Source organism: Vigna unguiculata, chromosome 10 (genome assembly GCF_037176805.1).
Source record: "Vigna unguiculata cultivar grain cowpea cultivar isolate G323 ecotype 2 chromosome 10, ASM3717680v1, whole genome shotgun sequence".
Lineage (NCBI taxonomy): Eukaryota > Viridiplantae > Streptophyta > Magnoliopsida > Fabales > Fabaceae > Vigna > Vigna unguiculata.
The window spans coordinates 47332288-47357962 of NC_140801.1; the positions used below are offsets into that span (position 1 = coordinate 47332288).

The window sequence follows — 25675 nt, forward strand, 5'->3', positions numbered from 1 at the left end:
ATTGTTAATAAACTATCCCTCTGATATAATTAATTATTAGTAAATGATCCATTATTATATGAAGTGAGTCAAAACGACCCATTCTTATAAAAAAAACAAGAGACTATCTTCATCACCACCATCAATAAAACGTTCTTATTATCCAACATGTTTTCAAGTTAAAAAATTACTTCTTTTATTTTTATTGCAATATCATTTTATATTAATTGCATCATCTCATATTTCTTAATACATATGAACAAATACATACAAGTTAGCAAAATGATTTTAGGTTACTTAATTAACAAATAAATCAAACAAAAATTAATTGATTAAAAAGTTGTTTAAAATTTTGAATATGTAATAAATAAATAATAATAATAATAAGCTCAGTAAAAATGCTCAAATTTATAAAAAAAAATTGAACTAATAAACAATTAAGCTTCATAAATAAATATAAGAGAAAATTTTTATTATTTATTATATTTAATGTTATATTTTACTATTTATTAACATTAAATTATGTATTTCATAAAAAAATAAAAAACTACCTAATTTAATTATGATAAATTTTCATTATACATGTATAGAATTTATTAAGTTTGGAATACTGGGCACCCCAATCTCCTATAAGATTTGTCCTTGCACATCAACACCTACAACAATTAGGAGACTATTGGTAAAAATATCCGCGGATAAAATTCGCGATGAATAGTTACTACCCGTAGGTATTTATTATCCGTGGGTAACGGATAGTGGGTATTTTAATATCCGTTTATAAAAAGGTTGAGTATGGGTATCATATGGGTACCCGTTATCCGCAAAAAATTAAAATTAAAATTTAATTTATATTTTATTAAGTTAAATTTAATTAAAATTAAAATTAACAGTATATTTTATTATGTCAAATTTAATTATAATTATAATTATAATTTAATTTATATTTTATTTTTATAATTTTATATTAAAAAGCTTATAAAAATACATATTTTTTTAAATATTTGCAAGTATCGGATATCCATGGGTACCCGTAGGTTTAAAAATATCCACAGATATTTTTTAAACGAATACCCGACGGGTAAATAGACGGGTAACAAACAGATTTTCTTTTGGCAGGTCGGGTTACGGGTAAGCACTATCCGTATCCGACCCGACCAGTTGTCATCCCTAATCCCTATTGATATTCAACATTTTTTAATTAAAGTAATAAAATTTATTTGTTATTTTACATTCACCGTAATATTATTTTATACTAATTGCGAAATCTCACGTCTCTTAATACATATAAATATATAGAAGTTAGTAAAATGATGTTAGATTATTCGGTTAATAGAAAAATTAAACAATAATAAATCAATTAAAACAATAATATAAATTTTTATATATTTAATAAATATAAAAATTAATAAAATCAATTAAAAATACCCAAATTTGTAAAAAGATTTGAATCGATAAATAGTTTAGGAAAATGATATTTTAATGAAGTTTTTTTCTGACAAAGTTCGATAAACTACTTATTTAAGTAAAACATACTGCTTTATTACTTTATTTTAATTAAAAAATAAAAAAATAAATATATTTTAATTTTATTTATAGAAAGTTCGTCAATTTCTTTTGTCAAAAACTATTTTTTTAATAGTTTACCCTTACTAATAAGAAAAAATATCAGTTATGAATTAACCAGGCTATTAATTATAAAACGTATTAACAAATCAATTGGCTGGTCAAATTATAGTCTGTAACATCAAAGGAAAAAAAAAAAATTAGTGTCTGGTAAACAACTTAAGAAAGACTTTTATATCAATGTTAGCTGTCACCAACTAGTAGTATGTTCAATTTGTAGGTCAAAAGTTTGAAGCATACAAATAGTCACTTTGACTTCAAAGCCACGAGACTAATAAAATTATAGAATTAAATGTGTTTTTATCCCATGATTTTTTAGTAAAAATTATTTTTTTTTTCAAAATTATGGATTAATTTAGTTCTATATTTTTAAAAGGGTGTGAATTTGATTATTTTAATTAAATTTTGTAAATTTTATTTAACATTTAAAACATATTTCTCAATTGACATTGTATAAAAAGTATATACAAACATAAATACTATTATGAAACACGTTTAAAATATGTACTAAATTTAATATGATTTAATTAAAAAAAACACTAAATTGATATCTTTCTAAAGTTAAAAGACTAAATTAAACTAAAATTTTAAAAAGAAATTAATTTTAATATTTGCTAAAAATTGAAAATCTAAAAACATATTTACCCAAAATATTATGATCATAACATATTTTGAGATTTTTAATCTTTACATTCACCTAATGATTACGCTTGAAACAGAGATATAGTATAATAAAATTAGAATATAAACTTTATTTTATGTTCAGTGAAAAATTGAATATCCTTTACCAAAATAAAAATTTTAAGAAATTTTCTCATTTAGCGAAAATAAAAAGTACATTGAGGCTAGCAAAAAATAATTCCTCCTAGGTTAATCTCAATCTCTTATTTAAAGGTAAATCAGTTATAGATATAATAAATGATTGATCAAAATATTTTTCGTATAAAAAATATCTTAATAAAATATTAACTATTAACAAATATCTTAATAAAATATTAATTAGTATCAAATAAACCTCCGTCCAAAAATTGTATGAATCACCTGGACGGTCAGAACAGTACATTTTATATCTTTAATTTTAAAAAATTAAGTTAAATTTAAAATTTATTTTCTATGATGATATTATACCGATGCTCGTGGATTCCCTTAAAGACTCCCAATGAATGAGCCCACTAATACAATGAACTTTTAAATGCTCTGCTCATTGAAAATGAATTTGTATTATCTTCTGACAAAGAGCTATCGAACAATGAGTTTTCACCCATTTTTAAACATTTATACTAAGCTCTTTCTAACGGTAGGATTAAATACGTTTCTTTTAAGTTAGATGCAAAATTAAAATTTGTCTGTTCAAATTTTGTCAGAATTTTAGGATTCTCAACATCATCATGTTCTGCATTAAAATTAAAAGTAAATACATCAAAGAATAGTTTCCGAAGATACCTCAACTGAAGCATGGAAAATCTCACATTGTTGAAGTTTAAAATATGATTTCACTAACACAGTCCTTCTCTTCTTCAGTCACTAATGCACCAAATTCTTTTGATTTTGACAGTTCAGAATTTCTTGGAGATAAGGTACTGAATTAGCCTTAAATTTCACAGTCAGATTCTTCATCATCTTCACATGTAATTAATGTTTCAAAGCTACCAGCACTACCAGTTCCTCTTCCTCATTCAGAATCTGTTCATGCTCAACTTCCTCCTATCATTAAAGACTTAAAATCTGTGAGCACTGAAAGCAAGAGAATTTTGCAGATAGCACTGAAAACATTCAAGTTAAACTACAACTCATGCACCACCATATATCAGATGCTCCATTTTTTCCCCATCTTGGAAAATGGCAGAACTTTGTTATCGAACACTGACATTGGTATTCACATCTAATGGAGAAAAAACATTCCCTGTGTAGGATTCAGAATCAGCAGTTGAAACTTGTAAGTTACCATCTGATAAGCTTCCACCAGTAGAAACACCATTGCCTGAATTACCCTTCACCCCATGAAACGAATCCCCAGTAACCAGCGCTTGAAGCAACTTTGGTGGTGGAGGAACACTCACCTCCACCAACCCCTCCAACATCTTCACCACCATACCCATTGTAGGTCTCATTGCTTCATCATCTTGAATGCACCAAACTGCCACCAAACCAACCCTTCTAGCCTCCTCAACGTTATACACATTACCAAGTCTCTTATCAACCACTTCACCAAAATTTCCCTCTATTATCTGCTGCGCCGCCCACGGCGGGAAGAACCACTTCCCCCCACTTTCACCACCACTCTCTCCACCCCCCGCAGACGGCAGCGCCTCCACGTTCCTCCGACCGCCGATCAGCTCCAGCATTGTCATTCCGTAGCTGTAAACATCTGCCTTGGTTGTAATTGCCACACCGGAAATCCACTCCGGTGCAACATACCCCCACGTTCCCCTCATAGTCGCCAACACCCTACTGAAGTCCCTCCCAATCAGCTTCGCTAACCCAAAATCAGAAACCTTCGCAGTGAAATCACCATCCAGAAGAATGTTCTCTGGCTTGATATCACAATGTATGATGCAACACCTGCATTCCTCGTGTAAATAAGCAATTCCCTTAGCAGTGCCAAGGGCCACTCTGAACCTAACATCCCAACTCAGACTAGGCCCTTCCTTCCTCAGATAAACACTGAGAGCACCGTTCTGCATATACTCATAAACCAGAAGCCGGTGAGAATTCTCAGAGCAGAACCCTCTGAGACGCACGAGATTCACGTGTTGAATGTTCCCGATTGTGGAGACCTCAGCTCTGAACTCCTTCTCCCCACTCCCTGGCCTCTCCAACCTCTTCACCGCCACAACTGAAGCATCGCTCAACTCCCCCTGAAACACGGTTCCGAACCCTCCGTGCCCGATCTTCTCTGAAAACCCCCGTGTCGCTAACTGAAGTTCCTTGTAAGAAAACACGCGCAAATTCAACACACCCACAAACCCATCTTCATCCTCCTCTTCCAATTTCTTCCCCCCAACCCTCTTTTTCACCATCACCAACAATGTCACCACCACCACCCCCAGAACCGCAACCGACCCAATAACAACCCCACTCAAAACCTTCCAATCAAACCCCTTCCTCCCAGATCCCCCTCTCGGAACCCTAACATGCAAAACCTCACTCTCACCATCGGCGGTTAAATTCTGAAAATCCGAAAGTGACCCATAAAATTTTCTGCATAACATACTCTGTTCGTCGAAACTCAACCCAACGCACCCACAATCGCGTAAACACTCGCGCTCGCAAAAGCTTCTAGCTTTCCCCTTATCCAAACTCACATTACCGAATCCAAACCTCACAGGACCGAGATCTTCAAACCCATCACCCCCATCACACCCCGCGCCCACACGGTGACAACCTTGAGAGTAATCGCCAGAACCCCACCCATGACCATCCAATGGCTCAAACCCGCTCACACACTCACACAGTTTTGATGTCTCCCCAGTGCAAACCCCGAACCCCCCGCAGAGTCCCCGAACCTGGCACACATTCTCCGGCTTGAACCAAAACATCTGCCAGGACCCCGACTGGCTGTTCCACGAGTACTGCTTGACCTGCCCGAAGGGCTCCAGGCGGAACATCGTCGGCGGTCGGAAGCTCGTCTCGATGGCGCGTTCGGAGAAACCGAAGGCCGCGGCGGGGGAGAACGGCGCGGCGAAATGGAAGGCGTAGAGGTAGGGGACGGTCATCTCGGGGATGTTGAGGAATGTCCCATTGCTCCAGTTCCCGGTGGACCAGTACGAAACGGTGTCGTTGAAGACGAGCTCGAACTCGCCGTAGAAGGATGGTTTCAACCGCAGGGTGTAAAGCCCCGGGGAAGGGTCCGTCTCCGTGCGCCAAGAGGTGAGGGAGTTGAAGCGCGTGAGGTTCATGCCGGGGAGCCACGTGTCCGAGGGGGAATCGAAGCTCTGCCATGAAACGACGCCGTCGGAAGTGAGGAGGACGAGGTTTCCGGAATCGAGAAGCTTGAGGGTGAGGTTGGTGGTGGTGGTGGCGGCGGCCGCGGCGGTCCAGAGAGTGGTGTTGAAGTGGGTTAGGAGTAACTGACCGGTTGGGGTGAGTTGAAGGGATGAAGCGGCTTGGGAGGGGGAGGGGTTGGGGCGGTTGGCGACCCAGATGGTGTTTGGGCTGGGCAAAGAGGTGCGACGGATGGCGAGGTAGAATTTCGGGGGGCCTGGGCCCGGGCCTGGGAAGAAATTGAAGAAGCCAAGTTGGAAAGTGTTGTTGGGGCTTTGCAGAGTGGCGTTGCCTTGGAGAATGATGGTGGCGGCGGAGGAGGAAGTGTGGAGAACGAGAATGAAGAGAAGGAAAAAGAGGAACATTGTCTTTGATTTGTTATGTTAAGGAAGTGGAATTGCATGTAGAAGAAGAAGAAGAAGAGTGTTCGGAGATACACTATGTTTATGTTTCTGTTTGTGTTCGTGTTCTCGTTGACACTTTGGTTTTTTGGTTCTCTAAATTCTCGAGCTCTGGTCTCTGGTCTCTGTTTTTTTTTTTCTTTTTTAATGTCCAAATTATCCTTTCTGCTTTTTCGCTCTTTCACTCTATGCTCTGTCATCAACCCTGCTTCACCTACTAACGAATCCATAAAATATGTAAAAATAGAAAATTATGATTATAAAATGTTATAAAAATATAAATAAAAATCGTTAAATAATAATTATTAAATGACAAAATAAATAAAAAATATGTTGCTGGAAATAGAGACAAACATTTCCCATATTATAGAGGAAAATAATATTCAAATTCATCTCATATATGGGAGGAATGAAAACAACAATGTCTAAAAAAGAAACATTATGTCATCATGATTCATAGGAACATTAAAACGATTGCTTTTGGCTCCAATTGATAACTAATATTTTTTTATCAACAATTTAGCTGTTTTTTTGGTAACCAATACTTTTGTGTAACACTTTACCTTATTGGGATGGTTTAGTAATAATTACTATCTTGATATGATGTGATGTCTGTTTTAGTTTAATATATAGTAATTAAATTTGCTTTGTTATTTTTTAAAGCCAAACCTTTTAACTGATTGACGTAGAATAATTTGAAATTATATAAACTCTTTATGGCGTATATAGTATCGAAAGAGAATTTTACCCAAAAATGACCAATAGTTTAATGACATAGATTTAAGAGCTTCAAAAGTATATTGCTTCCTACATATGCTCAAAGGGGTACTTTTTTATATATGAATAGTGATATTTTTCTATCAGTGGAAACGATATATTTGTGAAGATTATTTTATAACAAATTTTAAGAAAAAAATTGTTTATAAGTTCAATTCAACTTATGAAAAAGTTTCTAGAAGTTAACTTATAGTAAGGTTAATTTAAAGGATTTTGATTAATTATAAGTTGTCTCAAACATATTATTGAGTAAAATTTCAGTAATTTAGATACTTCCTGATGAAATGTTTCATATACTTGAGTATTTTATTTAAACAATGATGTTTCGCCTCTATTCTCAAAAGAATTTAAAAAGTTGGAGTATGCATTATATTTATTTATTTATTTATTATAATATTAATAAGATGTGTATATATATTTATGGGTTAAATATGTTTTTTTTTTCAAATTTTAATGAAATTTAAAATTACTTATTTTTCAAAAATTTTGACCAATTTAATCTTTATCTTAAAAAATGTGTCAATTTAGTCCTTTTAATTAAATTTTGTTAATTTTATTTGACGTTTCAAGCATATTTCATGATAGTATTTGAATTATTTACACCGTTTGACACATTTTTGCTTCAATGTTAACTCAAATATTATCATAAAATGCGTTTAAAATGTCAAATAAACTTAACAAAATTTGGTAAAACAAACTAAATCCATACATTTCTAAAGATGAAAGACTAAATTGGTATAAAATTTCGAAGAAGAACTAATTTTAAAATTTACTGAAACTTGAGAGACAAAAACATTTTAAACCATATGTATATATAGGGGAAGTGAAAGTGAAAGATATATATGTAACGTCCCAAATAAATGGATAAATCTATTTAAATAAAACGTCGCATGTAACATCATTCAGAGAGTGCGAAAAAATTGAAAAATGAAATACACAGTATCCCAACATAACAAGAAAGGGAAAAGGGCCCCACACGGCCTACACAAGGTACAAGGTCTCGTCAAGTACGAGAGGACTAGCACTACTAAACTCCCAAAAGTTATGGGTCTCCCAAATGAGCCCGATAGACGTCTAAGATTCATCAAACCGCAACATCTCCATTAATACCACTGCCAGAAGGTCTCACATTTGCTCACATCAACAAGGTTGATGATCATCGCAAGGGAGGAAACCACACATGACACACAAGCAAGCGAAAGGGTAAGCTAACGAAGAATCATCATATCACACACTCAATATACAATTTAAATATTCAAACATACATAACAAACATCCACATGTGAGGTATCAATCCATATAAAACACCAAGACTTGACTATCCGGATAAGCTTATGAGGCACCACCACGTGGTAGTGGAATTATGTCCTAGCAGTGAGGCGTCACCGCGAGGCCTTCGCGGAATTATACCCTTACAAGAGGCACCACCACGTGGCCTACGTGGAATTATGTCCTGGCCTTGAGGCACCACCACGACCCCCCGTGGAATTACGTCCTTTCGTCGAGGCACCACCATGAAACTCCCCTTGAGAGGGCCCATGAAATTACGTCTCACAGATTAGGCGCCACCAAGATCTCTTGCTACAAGAGTCATGGAATTATGCCCTACTCATACTTTATACATGTCCCACCCATCAAATCAAGAATTTCCATAACATTAATATCATGCATAAGCAACAAATCATGCAACTCATTCCTTCCAATTCATACCCAATAAAGCAACATATCAGTTCCATCTCGAACTCACATATAAATCATGGCATCATCCCTCAACCCACAAGGCAAAGCATTTAGATCAAACAAGCAATCACACATTAGTACCCCATTCAACAATGACATCCAACCCTACCCGCTGCCTCGCTCAAGCAAGCAGGGCTCCCTCAGGCGGAACCCCTCTCGCCTAGGCAAGATCGCGAAAAGGGAAGAGCGGACTCTGCGAGGTCTCGCTCAGGCGAGTCCCTTCTCGCCTAGGCGAGACCACTTCTCGCTCAAAAATAAAAACCTCTCGTCTAAGCGAGAGATAGAGCAACAGGTCCTGAGCGAGCCTCTGCTAAACTCGCCTGGGCGAGGCAAGCTCGCCTGGGCGAGAAAACCAGTGTCCGCCACTGTTCCTTCGAGCGACAACACCCACAAGCATCCACACAGTCCAACAAGCATTTTCAACCGATTAAAATTACGCACAGACCGTCCAACCATCACATGCTCATCAAACAGACAGATTCTACCGAATAAAATGTGGTAAGGTCTAGCTTCCCTTACTTGGAAATGGGCTCGCGGGAAGTTCCGACACGCACACAGAGAACACCACAGTCCTAAGAAAGAGCCAAAGGGCTGAAAACGAAGGGGAGCAAATTAGGAACGAGACCACTACAAAGTCCCTACTATGATCAACAAGAGAAAGGGTGCCTAGAGAGGGAGAAGTACGGGCTCGAGATTTACTTACATGGAGTAGAGTGGAGCTTAGAGTTGTCTTGTCCAAGGGCTGGTATCAAACTCTAGCAGAGGTTCCTGTTGCGAGAGAGAGAAAGGATTTGACGGTTGTGAAAATCTGAAGGGCAAGAGAAATGAAAGTGTGAAGACAGACTTAGGGTCTCCTTTTGCCCCTTCTTAGGCCAACCCTTAGGCCCAACCGCTTGGGACAACCTTTTAAAAAAAACAAAAAATAAAACGGGCCGTACAAAAAAAAGAAAAAAAAAAAATATATATATATATATATATATATATATATATATATATATATATATATATATATATATATATATATATATATATATATATATAAAGGGGAAGTGAAAGTGAAAGATTGAGAGTAATTTGGTAGAAGACAAAGTGGAGAGTGAAAGGGTGGTGGCTGACAAATGCTCTGAAGTCCACTCATCAAGTTATCTGTTTTCAACTAAGGAAATGTAAAAATAATTAGAAAAAGGAAAGACTTTTGAGGAAAAATATTATATTTCTTTTATGAAGTGAAAATATCTTGTCGCATTTATTTATAAGTAAGAAAAAAAATTAGGACGCAAAGATAAAGGGGACCATTATTAAAATATGGGAACAGTGAAGAAAATGAGGAGCACGTGAGAGCCAACCAAACCAAAAAGTTCTTACACGAAAAGTGTAAATCACTGTAGTGTGCAACTTTCGGAAAAGAAACTATTTTTGAGACATTATTAAAATTAATTAGCAAAATAACAAATCTAAACATAGCTAAGTAGTAGGATGATAATATTCTGTGATCATAATTTAGTTCACAAAAAAATAGGTTTGGCTGATTCATTCTACGTTTAACTTGTGGTTTAGTTTTGTTTGTCCGATCGATATGGTGATTGACACGTGGCTTTGCAAGTTAGCTAGCATAAATAAAATTTTCAAAACAAATTTTATAAAATAATGTTTAGTGTATGGACATGTCGGTTAATTCAACAGTAACTAATAGGTTTAGTGGAGATTATTTTGAATAAGGTTTTCAAAAATATTATCGAGTAATGTTTTTTCACTTTTTCAGATTTTGTAAATTTAATTGAAATTTATAAGTTTACAATTGTGTCGAATGAGATTAGTTAGATTATCTAATTTAACTGAAATTTACAAGATGGGTTGTACAATTGTGTCGAACGAGATTAATTAGATTATTTATAAAATTTCATCTTATTTTTTTATATAAAATGTCTGGTCAGATTATTTAATAATCGTCGACCGAATCATATATATAAAAATTACTTAAAATATTTAATTAACGTAAACACGTCAATAATTAAGATTAAAAGTGATTGATTCGTGAATAAGTCATAATTAAGAATCCATAAAAAAATTATAAAGACAGACTAAAAGTGTGGTGACAGAAATTTTTATCTTCTATTAATTACAACCTTTATTATTTTAACTTATCATTTTTGTATGGACTTTAAAATTGGAATATCTTTAACATATATCTATCGATGACCAAGAGAAACCCCAGAGCAAAACAAATGACTTGTACAACTTAAAATCATATAAATAGACGTATTACTCAACACAAAAAATAAAATAATAATTTTATTTTTTGTTTTATATTAAATTAGTTTAAAATTAAAATAAACTAAATAAATATACAACTAAAACTTATATCAAATAAAGATATTAAAATTAAACTTTTAATAGATAAAAAAGTATAATTATTGTCTAAACTATCTAAAAGCTATAACAATTAATTAATATTAAATGAAGGTATAAAATAACTAATTTAGGATTTAAGTATAGAGTAAAGGAATAACAAGACAAAATAAAATAATTTTTTTATGCCACTTAAAAATTAAAATGTAGTAACTTTTGTCAACTCACCGCCTCTTTCATATTTCTTTTTAATTTTTATCACTTAATTTTATAATTCAGAATAGAATGTGGCAGTGGTAGCATGTTACAGTTTTAGCTTTAATGAACCCCACAAAGTGACCTTGTAGCTTCGGGACCTTTTCACATATGAAATATTCTTGGTACCAAAAGATTGCATTGCACTATCTATCTATTATGCAACTTTTCAGTTTACAAAATTAAATATTTTTCTATTTAAGTTAAAGTTTTATCCTATTAGTTCAATTTAATTTATGGGTTTTTAATCTGAGCTCTTTCAAATTTTAAAAGTTCTAATATTTTTTTTAACATTATAGCAAAAGATAATTATAATTTTTTTTTCTAAAATTAATTTCGTTTGCAATTTCAACAAGGTGTAAAAGTTTTAGTCACCAAAGTCCAACTTCACCAACTACTCTGTGAGACCCATTCATAGATTGTAGGTTTCTTTTGGTAAAGAAATCAATCAATTCAGGTTTTGACTTTGTGACTATACACTTTTGTTTTTGGCATCCCCACACCACAAAGTCATTGAAAGGTTTTTATTAGGAAAGGACTTTTGAATTTTACTCTTCATTTTTTATTCCAATATTTTTATTAAGGAAAATTGGTTTTAATGATAACAAGCTCCTGAAAGAAGAAAATTTGCTGTTACTGGGCATGCTTATCAATCAATTAAAACATCATCATGAGGTTTATTTTTAACCATCACTACTTCCTTTTTGTCTTTTCCTTTTTCATTCTTAACCAATTTGGTTTTTGTTTTCTTAACAAGAGTACACCACCTTTTTTAATAAAAGTTTCAACTTTAAAAATGTAAAAAATGCAAATCTCATTAAACCAATCACTCCCTAACATTTACTACTGCAATGATGGATCATCTAGTTCTGCCATTATCCATTACACTTTTGTTCAGAACAATTTTCTTGTATGATATGTTATGATTGCCAACAAATTTGAAAGAGTAGGGAAATTCACAATATTACTGAACAATCCATGGAAGAAAAAGAACTCAACATCTAATTTCTTCTTTATTTTTTTTTTCATGTAATTTTGTGATGTTTGAGCCAAACTCCAAATTTGGAGAAAATGATACAAAATCATGTCATCAACTGTTAAACCTTGAGCCAAATCTTTGACATGACAATTCCAAGTGCAACTGTGTTTTGCCTCTAATCCCATGCTCTGCAAATTCCATTTCAAAAAGCAGCTTCGTTTCCCTTCAACTGCTTATTCATTTGCCACTCAGTGCACCCATTCATGGAGCAAACTAAGAATTTTTATGCCATTTCCTGATGAAACCCAGTTAAGGGACCCTCGCACTGTTCATTTATTTTGTGCCAATGCCCTCAAAGTCTCGGCCAAATGGGCCCTTTTTGCTGAAGGAAAACAGTTGCATGCCCATTTGATAAAGTTTGGATTTTCCCATGTACTGTCCCTGCAAAATCAGATTTTGATTGTTTATCTAACGTGTAAGGAAACTAAAGATGCACAGAAACTGTTTGAGGAATTGCCTATTAGAAATGTGGTTTCGTGGAACATTCTAATTCGGGGCATTCTTGGATGTGGCAGTGCAATTGAATATGCACATCTCTGTTTTTCTTATTTCAAAAGGATGTTGTTGGAAATGGTGGTTCCGGACAGTACAACTTTGAATGGTCTCATTGGTGTTTGTGTAAAGTTTCGTGATATTGATGTGGGTTTCCAGTTGCATTGTTTTGCAGTGAAACTGAGACTTGATTTGGATTGTTTTGTCGGAAGTGTTCTTGTTGATTTATATGCTAAATGTGGCTTGGTTAGGAGCGCAAGGATGGTTTTTCATGCTGTTTCTCAAAGAGATTTGGTTATGTGGAATGTGATGATTTCTTGCTATGCCTTGAATCGTTCACCGGAAGAGGCTCTGGGAATATTCAACTTGATGCGATCAGACGGTGCAAATGGAGATGAGTTCACTTTTAGCAGTGTCCTTACTGTATGTGATACTTTGGACTATTATGATTTTGGAAGGAAGCTTCATGGCCACATTCTGAAACAATCATTGGATTCAGATGTGTTAGTAGCTACTGCATTGATTAACATGTATGCGAAAAATCAAAATATAACTGACGCACACAAACTGTTTGATAGGGTGGCGATTAGAAATATTGTGGCTTGGAACGCCATTATCGTTGGGTGTGGGAATTGTGGAGAAGGGAAGGAGGTCATGAAGCTCCTGAAAGAGATGCTGCACGAAGGGTTTTCCCCTGATGAACTAACTATTTCCAGCACTATTAGTTCATGTGGCTATGCTTGTGCCATTACTGAAACAATGCTACTCCATGCTTTTGCAGTGAAATCCTCATTTCAAGAATTTGTATCTGTTGCTAATTCTCTGATCAGTGCGTACTCCAAGTGTGGTAGCATAAGTAATGCATGTAAATGCTTCAGATTAGCTGCAGAACCTGACCTTGTTACGTGGAGTTCATTCATAAGTGCATATGCATTCCATGGTCTTGCCAAAGAAGCAACTGAAACATTTGAGAAGATGCTATCTTGTGGAGTAATTCCGGATCAAATTTCTTTTCTTGGTGTTCTCTCTGCTTGTTCTCATTCTGGGCTTGTGGTTGAGGGACTTCACTACTTTAACTTGATGACAAGTGTATATCAGATTGTTCCTGAATCAGGGCATTATACCTGCCTTGTTGATCTTCTTGGGAGATACGGTCTTATAAATGAGGCTTTTGAATTCTTAAGGTCACTGCCAATGGAAGCTGAATCAAATACATTGGGAGCATTTATTGGATCCTGCAATGTCCATGCAAATATAGGACTGGCTAAGTGGGCTGCAGAAAAGCTCTTCATCATAGAACCAGAGAAGAGTGTAAACTATGCAGTCATGTCTAACATTTATGCTTCCCATAGACATTGGTGTGATGTAGAAAGAGTTCGTGGAATGATGGGGAACAAGGGTGATGCAAGAGTCCCTGGTTGCAGCTGGATTGAAATTGGTAATCAAGTTCATTCGTTTGTATCCAATGATAAGACACACCCTAAAGCCTTAGAAATGTATGCTACGTTGAAAATGCTACTTTGGCCAATGAAGGAAAAAAGTGGTATGAATTTCTGAAGGATACATGACTTTATGATGTAACACGGGTGGTAAAACACGTCGGTTTGACTTGTTTTAGCTCGTCAAAAGATAGGTAGGTTAGGTTAATCCATTACTGAAAAACGGATTAGATATTGCAACTCGTCTCGTTTTAGAATAACTGGCGGACTAGTCTATCACTTTTTTTTTTATTTATAAAATTTGTTTATATAATATAGATATTCTTTTAATTATTTTTAATTTTTAAACATAAAAAAATTAAAAATAAAATCAGCAAACTAGGCAGTCTTTGGCCACCGGTTTGACAAGCTAGATAGGCTGGGCAAAGCAAGTTGACGGTTAAAAATTCAAACCTATGAAAATTAACTAAAGTTACCGGGACTATTTTTTGAAAAAAAGTCGTTAAATATGTTTCTTGTTTAAAATAGTTATCCAATTGGACAAAATTTACATAAAATTGGTTTGGTGGTTTTAGTGTTATTCTTTAATTAAAATTGAAATTTTATTTCCATAATATGTGTGACAAAAAATTATATTAAAGATTAGCATAGGCTATTGAAACAAAACTTCAACAAGAACACAACTTTAACTTACGTGTTGACTCTATACAGTGGCGGACTAATGAGAACTTTTGGATTGGATCGTTGATTGGGTTTTAAAGTCATGTACTCAAAATTTCATTCATCGATGACATTTTAATTTACAAAAATATTAGTCCAATCACTTATGCAATTTTCAACGATTTCTGAGTTCAACATTTTGTAATGAGTAGAAACTTTGTGTTCGTCAGGTTTGAATGCGTTATGGAATGAAATAATCATTCAGTCAACCCACTGTATCTGCATAAAGTTTATATCTTTTGAACTTTCTTCATTCTGCTTGAAAAGAAAAATCTTCTATAAAATTTTTATCATTTCTATTTTTTTCTTTACATTTGAGATCTACACTAGTCCTATTTTTAATCCACTTAAAATTTTCTATAAGCATTATGTTCATTTACATTTAGAGAGAAAAAAAATATCAATTCATTGCATGTTTATTGTGATGTGAAGAACAATTATTTTCCATTAAAAAGGAAAGAACTTGTGGGCCTGTCCGTTTAATTCATGGCCCATAAAGAACTAAGTTAGGTCATAAAATTAACCACTTGTAATTAAATTAAATTAATCTGACTCAAACATTAAATAGCACAAATAATAGATGAGGATATTCTAAATTGACAACTTAATATAAGTCTAATCACATCCTTTGGAAATAGATTTTTCCTTAAGATTATCGTTTAAGGTTGAGTTGAAGTTTGTAACCACAAAAACATTGTAATCACATTGGAATTGATTTTGAAATTGGAACGTGTATATAGAACTTACTCATTTAAAGGCTTGTTTGGTAAACTTTTGCTTCTTCCAACGGCCAAAACCCTTGGGAACCTTTCTCACAAACTCGCCCCACAAGTAAAACAACTTGAGCTATTTGGGTTTTAAGTTTTTCATTTTCACTCAGTGATTGACTAGCTCATCTAGTAAATATGCATAATTTAGAAGACTTGATAGATATATCATTTTGATCTATTAACTCTAATTGGTGTTTTTATCTTTCTTACAAGCCACAATAGAAACATTTTAGTTCAAAATATAGTATTATTATCCAATTTAACCACACTAATATTCTTGTCCTTAATTTTTTTATTAATCACATAAAATCATTCAATTGGCAATATCATACAATATTCAACCATTACAAGAAAATGGGTATTTAGCGTAGGTAAAAAACTAATGCTAAATAGTTATTAGTATCGACTTTGAGTCACACGTGTATACGACACTAATTTATTATGTGACGTTAATTTATTAGCATCGACTTTTAAATATCAACTATAATTAGTGTCGACTTAGTTGATGCTGGTTTATCACTATTTTTTTAATTTATTTTAATTTAGCATTGGTTTAACCAGTGGCGGACCTAGGAAGGGATGGGGGGAGCCGTGGCCCCCCCAACGTTTTTGATTTTTTTTTTTATTTATATTATATGATTTTTTTTTGTTTTTAATTTTTTAAATTATGTATAAGAAATTTAATGTTTTGAAATTTTTTAAATAATAAAAATATATATTAGGAATTGATAAATATTAAAATAGGTATCTTTTTATTTATTTTATAAAATATAACATTTAATGTTAATAAATAATAAAACATAAAATTAAATTTAATAAAAAATAAATAAATTTATTAAGATATTTTTTATTTTGTCTCTCACTGTTTTTTGAGTTTCTCACATATTGTATCCACTATAGACTTTTACTTGTTTTGTTTTTTTTTTTGTTTATGAAGAAAAAAAGAAAGTTCAACACAAATTCATTATTTTGTGCTCTCATTTTTGTATGCTTTCTTCTATTATTGAAGAGAAAAGTAATTCTTTTTTTCTCAATTGATAGTGAAATATTAGTTTAATAATTAATATTATTTTTTATCTCACGAGCATTTGGTATATTCATTTTTATAAATATCAAGAAAAAGCAATGCACTAAGTGTTTTTAAATAACTGGTTTTTAATTGTGACTTGATTATCATATATTTTTCTTTTATTAATTACATATCACAATTTTTATTTAGATTATGATAAATTATCTTTTAGTATTTTTTTTTAAAACATAAGTATATTGATGAAGAAATAAAAGAATAAATTAATTATTTAAAAGTGATAAAATGGAAGCTACTGTGAGGAAGAAAATAAAAAAAATCTTTGACAAAAATAGGAAGTCAATTACATCTATTTCATTGATTTTTTAATCTGTCTCGTCTTATTTTAACTCTTCTTGTTTCTATAACTATATCAAAAAGATAATTTTCTACAATGAAAATTATCAAAATAAGACTGCAAAATAATACGGAATATGAATTTTTTTTGCTGACGATATGATTATTTACATTAAAAACAAAATATAACTAAAAATTTTAGTATTGATTCAATTATTATTAAGTTAAATAATCTTACGGATCCATAATTAAATATATAAATTTTAAGTATATTTTGGCACCCCCATAAATATCGAGCAAGTTCCGCCAGTGGGTTTAACTAACACAAATAACAATAACTTGAAAAAGAAATTGTACAACACATCTATGGTTAAATAATATAAATAAAATAAATACATAAATGATTATAATGGATTAAGGAGATAAATGTAAATGAACAAGATGAATGTTGATGAATGAAATGAGAAAAAAAGATGTAGATGAAAAATATGTGTGTGGATAAAAAAAATGAGTGTAAATGAATGAGATGAATGTTGATAAAAGAAATGAGTGTGGAAGAAATATATGAGTGAGAGAAGATTTGTACATGAGAATGAAGAAGATGAATATGAACGAAGAAGATGAGTGTGATTAGATTTATATAAAAGGTGAGAAAAAAAATTATGAATAATGGATTTGACTTTTTTAAATTTGGGCTTTTTAGATTAAAAATAATTTACAACACATATTTAATATAAAGAACACACAAAAATTCAAAATATATAAATTAGCATTATATATATTTTAGTTTATTTTAATAGTTACCCTAGTTATTTTAGTTTTTTCAACGGTTAGCGTTTGCTTAGTGATGATAACTAAAAAAAATTATTAAAAATATATAAGATTAATGTTGATTCAGTTAATACTAATTTTATTTATTTTTAATATTTATTTCAATTATATATGGTCAGTGTTTGTTTACTAACCTAAATAAATATACTTTATAAAAATATAAATAATTTAGGTTAGAATCAATTTAACAAAAATAACTTTACTTATTTTTAATATTTTATTTATTTAAATTAGCGTCAATAAAACGTAATTATAAAAAAACTAAAATAAATATTAAAAATAATTAAGATTAGAGTCTACTAAATTTATCCTATTTGTTTTAATTATTTTAGAGTTAACGTACGCTTAACTAATACTAAATTAAATAAATATAAGTATAAAAAAAAAAGTAAGGTTAGTTTTTGTAAGACAAACACTAACTTTAGTTTTAATGTTTGTTTTAGTTAGCATCCACCAAGTCAACACTATAACACAAATATTTATTTGATAAACAAATTTAAAAATAATTTTACATTTTTTTGGACGTGTTTTAAAAAAAAAATAACTTAGAGTCAGATAAAGTTATAATAATCTAACACTATAATACAAATATTTATTTATTTAAAAAAAGTTAAAAATAGTTTTACATTTTTTAATTAAAGAAAAACAATATTGTGTCGTGTTAGAGTCGATTAAGTCTTTCCTAATAGTTTGCAGTTTTTAGTCTTAAAATTTGAGAGCTAAATTTAAATTTTTTTACTGTGAATAAACAATGATCATCACTATTCATCACATGATTCATTTACAAAATTAAATTTGGTCAGTTTCATATAAAAATAATAAAATAGCTAGTTTACTTTACTCAAAATTGAACTTCTAACTCAATTAAGTTGTGCAAACTCTAACTCATATGAATGATCCAAACACATTATAACGGTTACAAACACATGAAAATTCATTTTAAATACAAAAGAATCACATACAAACATATTCCCAAAATGACCTAAGAAAAAATAGAAAAAAATAATTTTACTTTATGAAATTTAAGATACAACTTATGTTCTACATCTGAACTTCTACAATGAGCTTTTAATCTTGAAAAGAATAAACAGAAAGATAAAAAATTATGAAAATAACGGAAAGAAAAATCACATAATCTACCAAGAAATAATAATCTTTTATAAAATAAGCTCAACAAATTCATTTTTCTGTTTATAAACCCAAACTTTTAATAAAAGAATGGAATTTCACTTATAAAAATGATTTATACTCTTAATTATTAACTATGGACATTAAATCAATCATCTTTCAACTTAATGGGATATTTTTTTTCCTTAGACGCAATTAAATAACATTTTAACAATAACTTCAAGAACATTTCTAAATTAACTTACGTCAAAATATCGTCACTTTTTTCTTTTTTGGTGAATTGATTATTTATTAAAGATATTGTAAATAGATAAATGGTGAATTTTAATAGAAGGCAATTGCTTGGAAATTATCAGGCTCAATTACACTTTTCAATTCAATAACTGACACATTATTTTATTTTTATTTTAAATTGCGTGTAGTTCAGTACCACTTACGTACAACGTTGTAACTAATATTAATAATTAATAACGTATAAATAATCAACGCCCATGCAATAATATATCTATAAAACCCAAATTCCGCGTTGACCGAGACTTAAAACCTTTTTCCCTAGAGGGCACCGTTTAATTAGATACTAAAGTAATAATATTAAAAAGGTTAAATATGTTTTTATTTTTTAAGTTTTAGTAAAATTTAAAATTAATTTTTCTTTAAATTTTAATTAATTTAGTCTTTCAACTTTAAAAGTATGTGAATTTAATTTTTTTAATCAATTTTTGTTAAATTTATTTGACATTTCAAATACATTTTATGATAGTATTTGAATTATTTATATCGTTTAATACATTTTTGTTTCAATGTTAACTCAAATATTATTATAAAAAATACTTAAAATGTTAAATAAACTTAACAAAAGTTGATAAAGAAAAACTAAATTTATTGATTTTAAAAAAAAAAAACTAAATTAATATAAAATTTCAAAAATAAACTAATTCTAAAATTTACTAAAATATTTGAAACAAAAATATATTTAACCTTGTTAAAATACTAATCATCAGTGAATACTTTACGCTAATAACCCAATAAAGCAATAAAAAAATTAATTTCAATTTGCGATGTATAGTAACGCTATTTTTTGTGTGTGATGTGAAATGATAAAGTTTTGTCATTTTTATTGATGGAACGTGATTGGGTTTGAATTTAAGATTAGAAGTTTGATTATATATGATAGTTAAGTTATATAATTATGTTTGCAATGAGAACGTAAGAGTTGGATAGAAAGTTTTCAAGAAGTATAATAATATTACTTCCTACTTATTAACTTTGTCAAATATAAAATTAATAATAATTTATAAAATAAAGATGACGTCAATAATTTTAAAGGAGATTTTTTTCTCCAACCATTACATAAAAAAAATGTATAAATTATTCTTTCAATGTTATTTTCATCAATATTGTCCTTGGTCCCAAAAAGTGTCTTCAAAAGTTGGCTATGATAATGCTTTGAAAGTGGCTCATCAAAACCCTGTGATTCATTAAAAAGTTAGCACCTTTCTAAGTCAATGCAGAAAAAAACTGTTCTTTTCTGCATCTTCAGCCACTGGCTCAAACACCTAAAACATTCTTATCTTCATGTTACAACAATTTAGGACTTTTCAAAATCACTTTAAGAAACACTTCCAGATTCAACTTACCTGTCATTTGAACATTCACTATAGGGTACCTTGCAAATGTAGTTATCCTTAGAAGAACAACCCTACCATAATTGATACATTATATAATGCCCAAATATTCTTACAAATTACCACCAAAAAATATATTTCTACATTTTATTGTGTTATTTTATAATTTTGTATAATTTATTTATTATATAAAAAATAAAATAATTATATATATATATATATATATATATTTGTATATCATACTCTGTTAATGATGAATATGATTATATTGAATCAAACTGTTAAAAGGTTTTTATTAAATTTAATTCATTATAAATATGTAAGATGAGGTTTACGGTTAATTGCAATTCATTTCGGAACTTAATCCAACACTTTATGGCATAAGTTAACGATAGTCATCATTACTTGTGTTTATGTTTTCAAAGGCAACACCTTCTTTTAAGAGGATTTGCGGTTTGTCAAGTTCGGATAAAATTTTTCGTTTTGCATCGAATTAAATCACATGCTTCATATTCCTTGTATTGACATCCCGTTAATTTTTTTGAGTTTTATTCTTGCAAAATGTGCTCCCTGATGGGATAATTAATGCATTGACAATAATATTACACAGGTCGATACATTCATCATGTAGTATCCATCATTTACGACTAAGACAATTGAGATACCTAATCTCATTTGCTTTTATAGCATTCGTCTCTTACAATTAGTATCAACCCAATAGAGTGTTTGGTTTTATCTATAGTCAGACATGAAATTTTTAATACACCTTCTCACACCAATACATATACATGATGACCTGATTGCACTCTAATAACATTTCAACAATATATCTAACAAACAACAAATTTCATTAAATAAGTTCTAAATCGAAATATCACCTTAAAAAGTGAACATTAAATTTAATTCGATCTTACAAGATTAATTTATAAAACAAAATTTGAACTCAATTATATATTATAAATTAATCTAATTTAACATTTTAAATTATAGTGACTTAATTATTTAATTATGTGAAATATACGATAATTTATGTTAAATATACTATAATTGAAGAGTGGCTTTGTCGGTTGTTGTAAGTTGTCAATGAATCACACGTACAAACAGCGGTAGTAAAACAACGTTTTTAGACAAAAGAACCACCGAAATTGAAAACTTAGCTTAGGTAGCTTGGTTTCCACGGCGCATAATAGCGTCACCCACCGTTTATAATCACCAGACAAATTTGCAAAGTCTTCGTTTTTCTTACTTCACTTCAGTTGACTCTCTCTCTTACGACCCGCCATTTTTTTTTCTCTCTCCAAAGCATAAATGGCTTCTCCATATCCCCCTCGCCGGCGATCGGGCTCCGACCACAGCAGAACGCCGGGAAGGGTGCCCCCTTCTCCTGGCTACGCCTCGTCTGAGCTCAGCACCTCCACAGTCTCCGAGCGCCAGAACCCCGTCGTCGCCGCCGCAAGGTCCTTCACCGGAATGTTCGCCGCGTGCTTCTCGCCCCCAGAATCCGACAACTCCAGGAGCCTCGGGGATTCCGAGGAGTTTAAGTCTTCTTCCAGTACTAGTTCTTCCGTTTTCCCTTTTTTAAGGAGAAAAGCTTTGATACAATATCTTAAGTTTCTAGTTTTGTTTTCCTGTTAAAGATAGAGTTTTGCTTCGATTTATTTTCACCTTAAATATCAACAAAGGTTTTTAAGATTAAACATCAATTCTAATCTAAAAACTTCTTGGAAGTTTGGTCTTTAGCTTTAGGAGGACGTGTATGTGTACGCGCACGCACGCTCTTCTATTTTGTTATGGTTTTCGTAGTTTGAACTCGTATGTCAAGAGGTTTGTATTTTTAAGCTGCTGAGAAGAAGGGTAGAGGTGGCAAGAGAATTTTAGATTTTGGTCTGAATCGTGAGATATTAATCATGATTTGGATTTTGAATTTTGATTATGGGTCGAGAATCTGGTCAACTCCCGGTTCCCATAATCATGGATTTCTGTTTTTGGAATAAATAATTAAGTAAATCTGCATTTTTTTTGTTTGTCTGTGTGCAGGGTAACTTTTGAACTAAGAATGCACTTTTGAAGTCTTCATCAATGTATTGCATTTAGGTCATGATGATGTGCATGGTTATAAAAAAAAAAACAGTACGTGTAACCAAAAAAGATGTAGAATACGATTAGCATCTATACATGTATCAGAAACACTACAGGTTTTGAAGTTCTGTGGCTAAACGTTTGAGTTAAGGAATTTCTTCATTCCTTATCAATACATTGCATTCAGATCACTGGTTTGCATATTTTTTCTTTAGTGTTTAGCATTATTGATTTTGAAGTGCTACTATATACAGGTAGATTTATCTTTGATGCTTATCAATGGAATGGAGAAATTAAATGAATTATTGTGTTTGTTTCATAGCTGCATCGAATGGCTCAAGAGCTGGTAGTCAGAGAGGGCGTAACTCAAATGGAGGTATGAACATCAGTTCATACAACATAGTACAAAGGAAAGAACCTGGCATTGTGAAGTTCACCATGGAGGAAATCTTCCAAGTGACAAGAAATTTCTCTCCTTCTTTCAAGATTGGCCAAGGTGGTTTTGGTGCTGTGTACAAGGCAAAACTCTTGGATGGGACTGTTGTTTCAGTAAAGCGTGCTAAGAAGGTTTTTTTTTTTTTTTCAATTTATTTCTAGCAATTTGCATGGAATAAGAATGTTAATTTGTTAATTGTTTTTTGCTTTGCAGAGTCTGTATGAGAAACATTTGGGGGTGGAGTTCCAGAGCGAGATTCAAACACTATCCCGGGTGGAACATTTGAACTTGGTCAAGTTCTATGGATATTTGGAGCAAGGAGATGAAAGGATCATTGTTGTTGAGTATGTTCCCAATGGAACTCTCAGAGAACATTTAGATTGTGAGTTTCTCAACTCTTTTAGCTATTTTCTGTTTGTGACTTGGCCTTGCTACAAAAGCTTGATCAATGAACTGTTACAGGCATTCATGGGAGCGTTCTGGACCTTGCTCAACGTTTGGATGTAGCAATTGATGTTGCTCATGCTATCACATATCTTCATATGTATATAGGTACAATTATAGTTATGTTACTTTAGTATTCTCTTAAGGGGTAACCAAATTGAGGCTCTATTGACATATAGAATGATGAAAGAGAATCTGATGTTGTTGTGTGTTGTGTTTGGTTTGTAGATCATCCAATCATTCATAGAGACATAAAATCTTCAAACATTCTTCTGACTGAAAATTTTCGAGCTAAAGTAGCAGACTTTGGTTTTGCTAGACAAGCCGCAGACAGTGATTCTGGCATGACACATGTTTCCACCCAAGTCAAAGGAACAGCTGGTTACTTGGATCCTGAATACCTGAAAACTTATCAACTAACTGAAAAGAGTGATGTCTATTCATTTGGAGTTTTGCTTGTTGAACTTGTCACAGGTAGACGCCCCATTGAACCAAAATTTGAACTCAAGGAGCGAATAACAGCAAAGTGGGTGAGTACTCTGCACTATTCTCACCTTCATTTTGTTCTTGTTTGCTATTTGGTAGTGTTTCATAGTTGCATGAAGAACAGTTTCTACTTATGATACCCCATTTTGCTGAATAGTTCAGCACCTTCTCTTCATGGTTACTCCTTCCCAATCCATGTTGCTCAACTCAACCATTGAGGGGCATTTGAAAGAACTTACAACAATGCTCACAAATGTGACATTTCTATAAGCTCTTCTATTGAGTTAACAGACATGCATTGTCAGTGCAAATTTTGTTATGCTGTGAATGAAGCAGAAATCAACAAATTTCATTAGAATAGGCTCTAACTCAGGGTTCTGATACCATATCAAGGAGTTAATTTTAAGTTTAACTCAACCTAACAAAACCAACTTGCACTCACTTATATATTATAAACTCGTTTTATCTATAATCGACGTGAGACTTCTACTAGAAAGTGTAAAAGACTTTTGTAGCTTCAATGCATGCATGGTCAATGGAACTTGTTTGGTACAAATGCAGGCTATGAAGAGGTTCATGGAGGAAGATGCTAACTCAGTGTTGGACCCAAGACTGGATCAGACTGCTGCAAACACTTTGGCTCTGCATAAGATTCTGGAGCTAGCTTTACAGTGCTTGGCTCCACGTAGACAAAACAGACCTACCATGAAAAGATGTGCCGAGATCCTCTGGTCCATCCGCAAGGATTTCAGAGAGCAGTTATCAGCTTCAAACTTTCGCTCATTTTCCACAACTTCCCAAAGGAGCACCTCACTCAGAGAGTGACAAGGTTAAAGCAGCAACCTTTGCATCAGAAAATGCAAAACAGTGCTAGAAACAAACTCTCAGATGCTCTCCTTTGAACACATTCTTTGTTATTGGTTGAAATTAATGAATCTTTCAAAAAATTTCAATCAATAGAATAGAGTGTGAGTGTGACAGAGAATATGTTTCTGACACTCTTGGTGAGGACAAACAATGGCCTTGGGAGAAAAGAAAAATCATTGTTGTATACTATGATAGGAAACTTTGGCACTTAGGATGTTTGGTCTTTGACTAGAGTGGCATGTTGAAATTGTACATGAGTTTTGGCTTGTGTATACCAATGGGGGAGCATACTTCCATTAAAGATGAGTGCATTACTTTCTTTAATTGTGCATTTTTTTTCTTCTTCTTCTTGGGATCCTAAAGGAGGAAAATTTGTATTCTATTGATTGAAAACATAATTGGTGTATTCTATTTGTGTATAATATTCCGTTTTCAGTTGAGTATTTCTAGTTTTTGTTGGACCCAATTGGTGCAGTAATGATTGATGAGGTAGGTGAGTTAGTAATAAATTGATCTTAATCCAATTTATGTTGGTGAGAAGGAAATGGGCCACGTTATTATATTAAACCATGTTTGGTAGTGCAACAAGTGGTGGTTGGCTGGACCACTGCAACTGCAAGTGTGACAGTTATCTCACATCTAAATTAAATATGAATCTACTTATAATATATTTATATGGCAGCATACTCTTGCTAAGTGTTTAAATCATTTTTTATTTTCAAAATATCATTATTAATGTCATTGTGATTTTTAATATGATTGGACACGGCTTTTAATGCATACTTTCAATTATTAATTACTTCTAGTAATATAAAAATGTAATTGAGATAAGAGATTCTGTTACTTCT

General features: G+C 32.1%; 3 protein-coding genes across 3 annotated transcripts; 2 read left to right on the plus strand and 1 right to left on the minus strand.

The window, feature by feature from the left end:
- Positions 1 to 2968: 2968 nt before the first annotated feature.
- Positions 2969 to 6129, minus strand: RLK4 (receptor-like protein kinase 4). Its single transcript, XM_028052219.2, has one exon. The coding sequence runs from the start codon at positions 5949 to 5951 to the stop codon at positions 3456 to 3458; it is 2496 nt and encodes an 831-aa protein (XP_027908020.2). The 5' UTR covers positions 5952 to 6129; the 3' UTR covers positions 2969 to 3455.
- Positions 6130 to 11918: 5789 nt separating this feature from the next.
- Positions 11919 to 14357, plus strand: LOC114167400 (Pentatricopeptide repeat (PPR-like) superfamily protein). Its single transcript, XM_028052488.2, has one exon. The coding sequence runs from the start codon at positions 12271 to 12273 to the stop codon at positions 14194 to 14196; it is 1926 nt and encodes a 641-aa protein (XP_027908289.2). The 5' UTR covers positions 11919 to 12270; the 3' UTR covers positions 14197 to 14357.
- Positions 14358 to 21685: 7328 nt separating this feature from the next.
- Positions 21686 to 25270, plus strand: CRCK2 (calmodulin-binding receptor-like cytoplasmic kinase 2). The gene is made up of 6 exons (XM_028049673.2): positions 21686 to 22067; positions 22917 to 23161; positions 23244 to 23412; positions 23493 to 23582; positions 23703 to 24004; positions 24522 to 25270. Exons 1-6 carry the CDS (start codon positions 21824 to 21826, stop codon positions 24783 to 24785), a joined length of 1314 nt encoding a protein of 437 aa, XP_027905474.2. The 5' UTR covers positions 21686 to 21823; the 3' UTR covers positions 24786 to 25270.
- The last annotated feature ends 405 nt before the right edge of the window (positions 25271 to 25675 follow it).

What these genes read in the sequence shown, in the direction of transcription:
- RLK4 (XM_028052219.2), bottom strand. Translation starts at nt 5,951, where the DNA reads ATGTTCCTCTTTTTCCTTCTCTTCATTCTCGTTCTCCACACTTCCTCC.
- CRCK2 (XM_028049673.2), top strand. Translation starts at nt 21,824, where the DNA reads ATGGCTTCTCCATATCCCCCTCGCCGGCGATCGGGCTCCGACCACAGC. An exon ending in GGAGTTTAAGTCTTCTTCCA is followed by an intron (nt 22,068 to 22,916) that starts GTACTAGTTCTT and finishes TTTGTTTCATAG; the next exon opens with CTGCATCGAATGGCTCAAGA. An exon ending in ATATCTTCATATGTATATAG is followed by an intron (nt 23,583 to 23,702) that starts GTACAATTATAG and finishes TTTGGTTTGTAG; the next exon opens with ATCATCCAATCATTCATAGA.
- LOC114167400 (XM_028052488.2), top strand. Translation starts at nt 12,271, where the DNA reads ATGCTCTGCAAATTCCATTTCAAAAAGCAGCTTCGTTTCCCTTCAACT.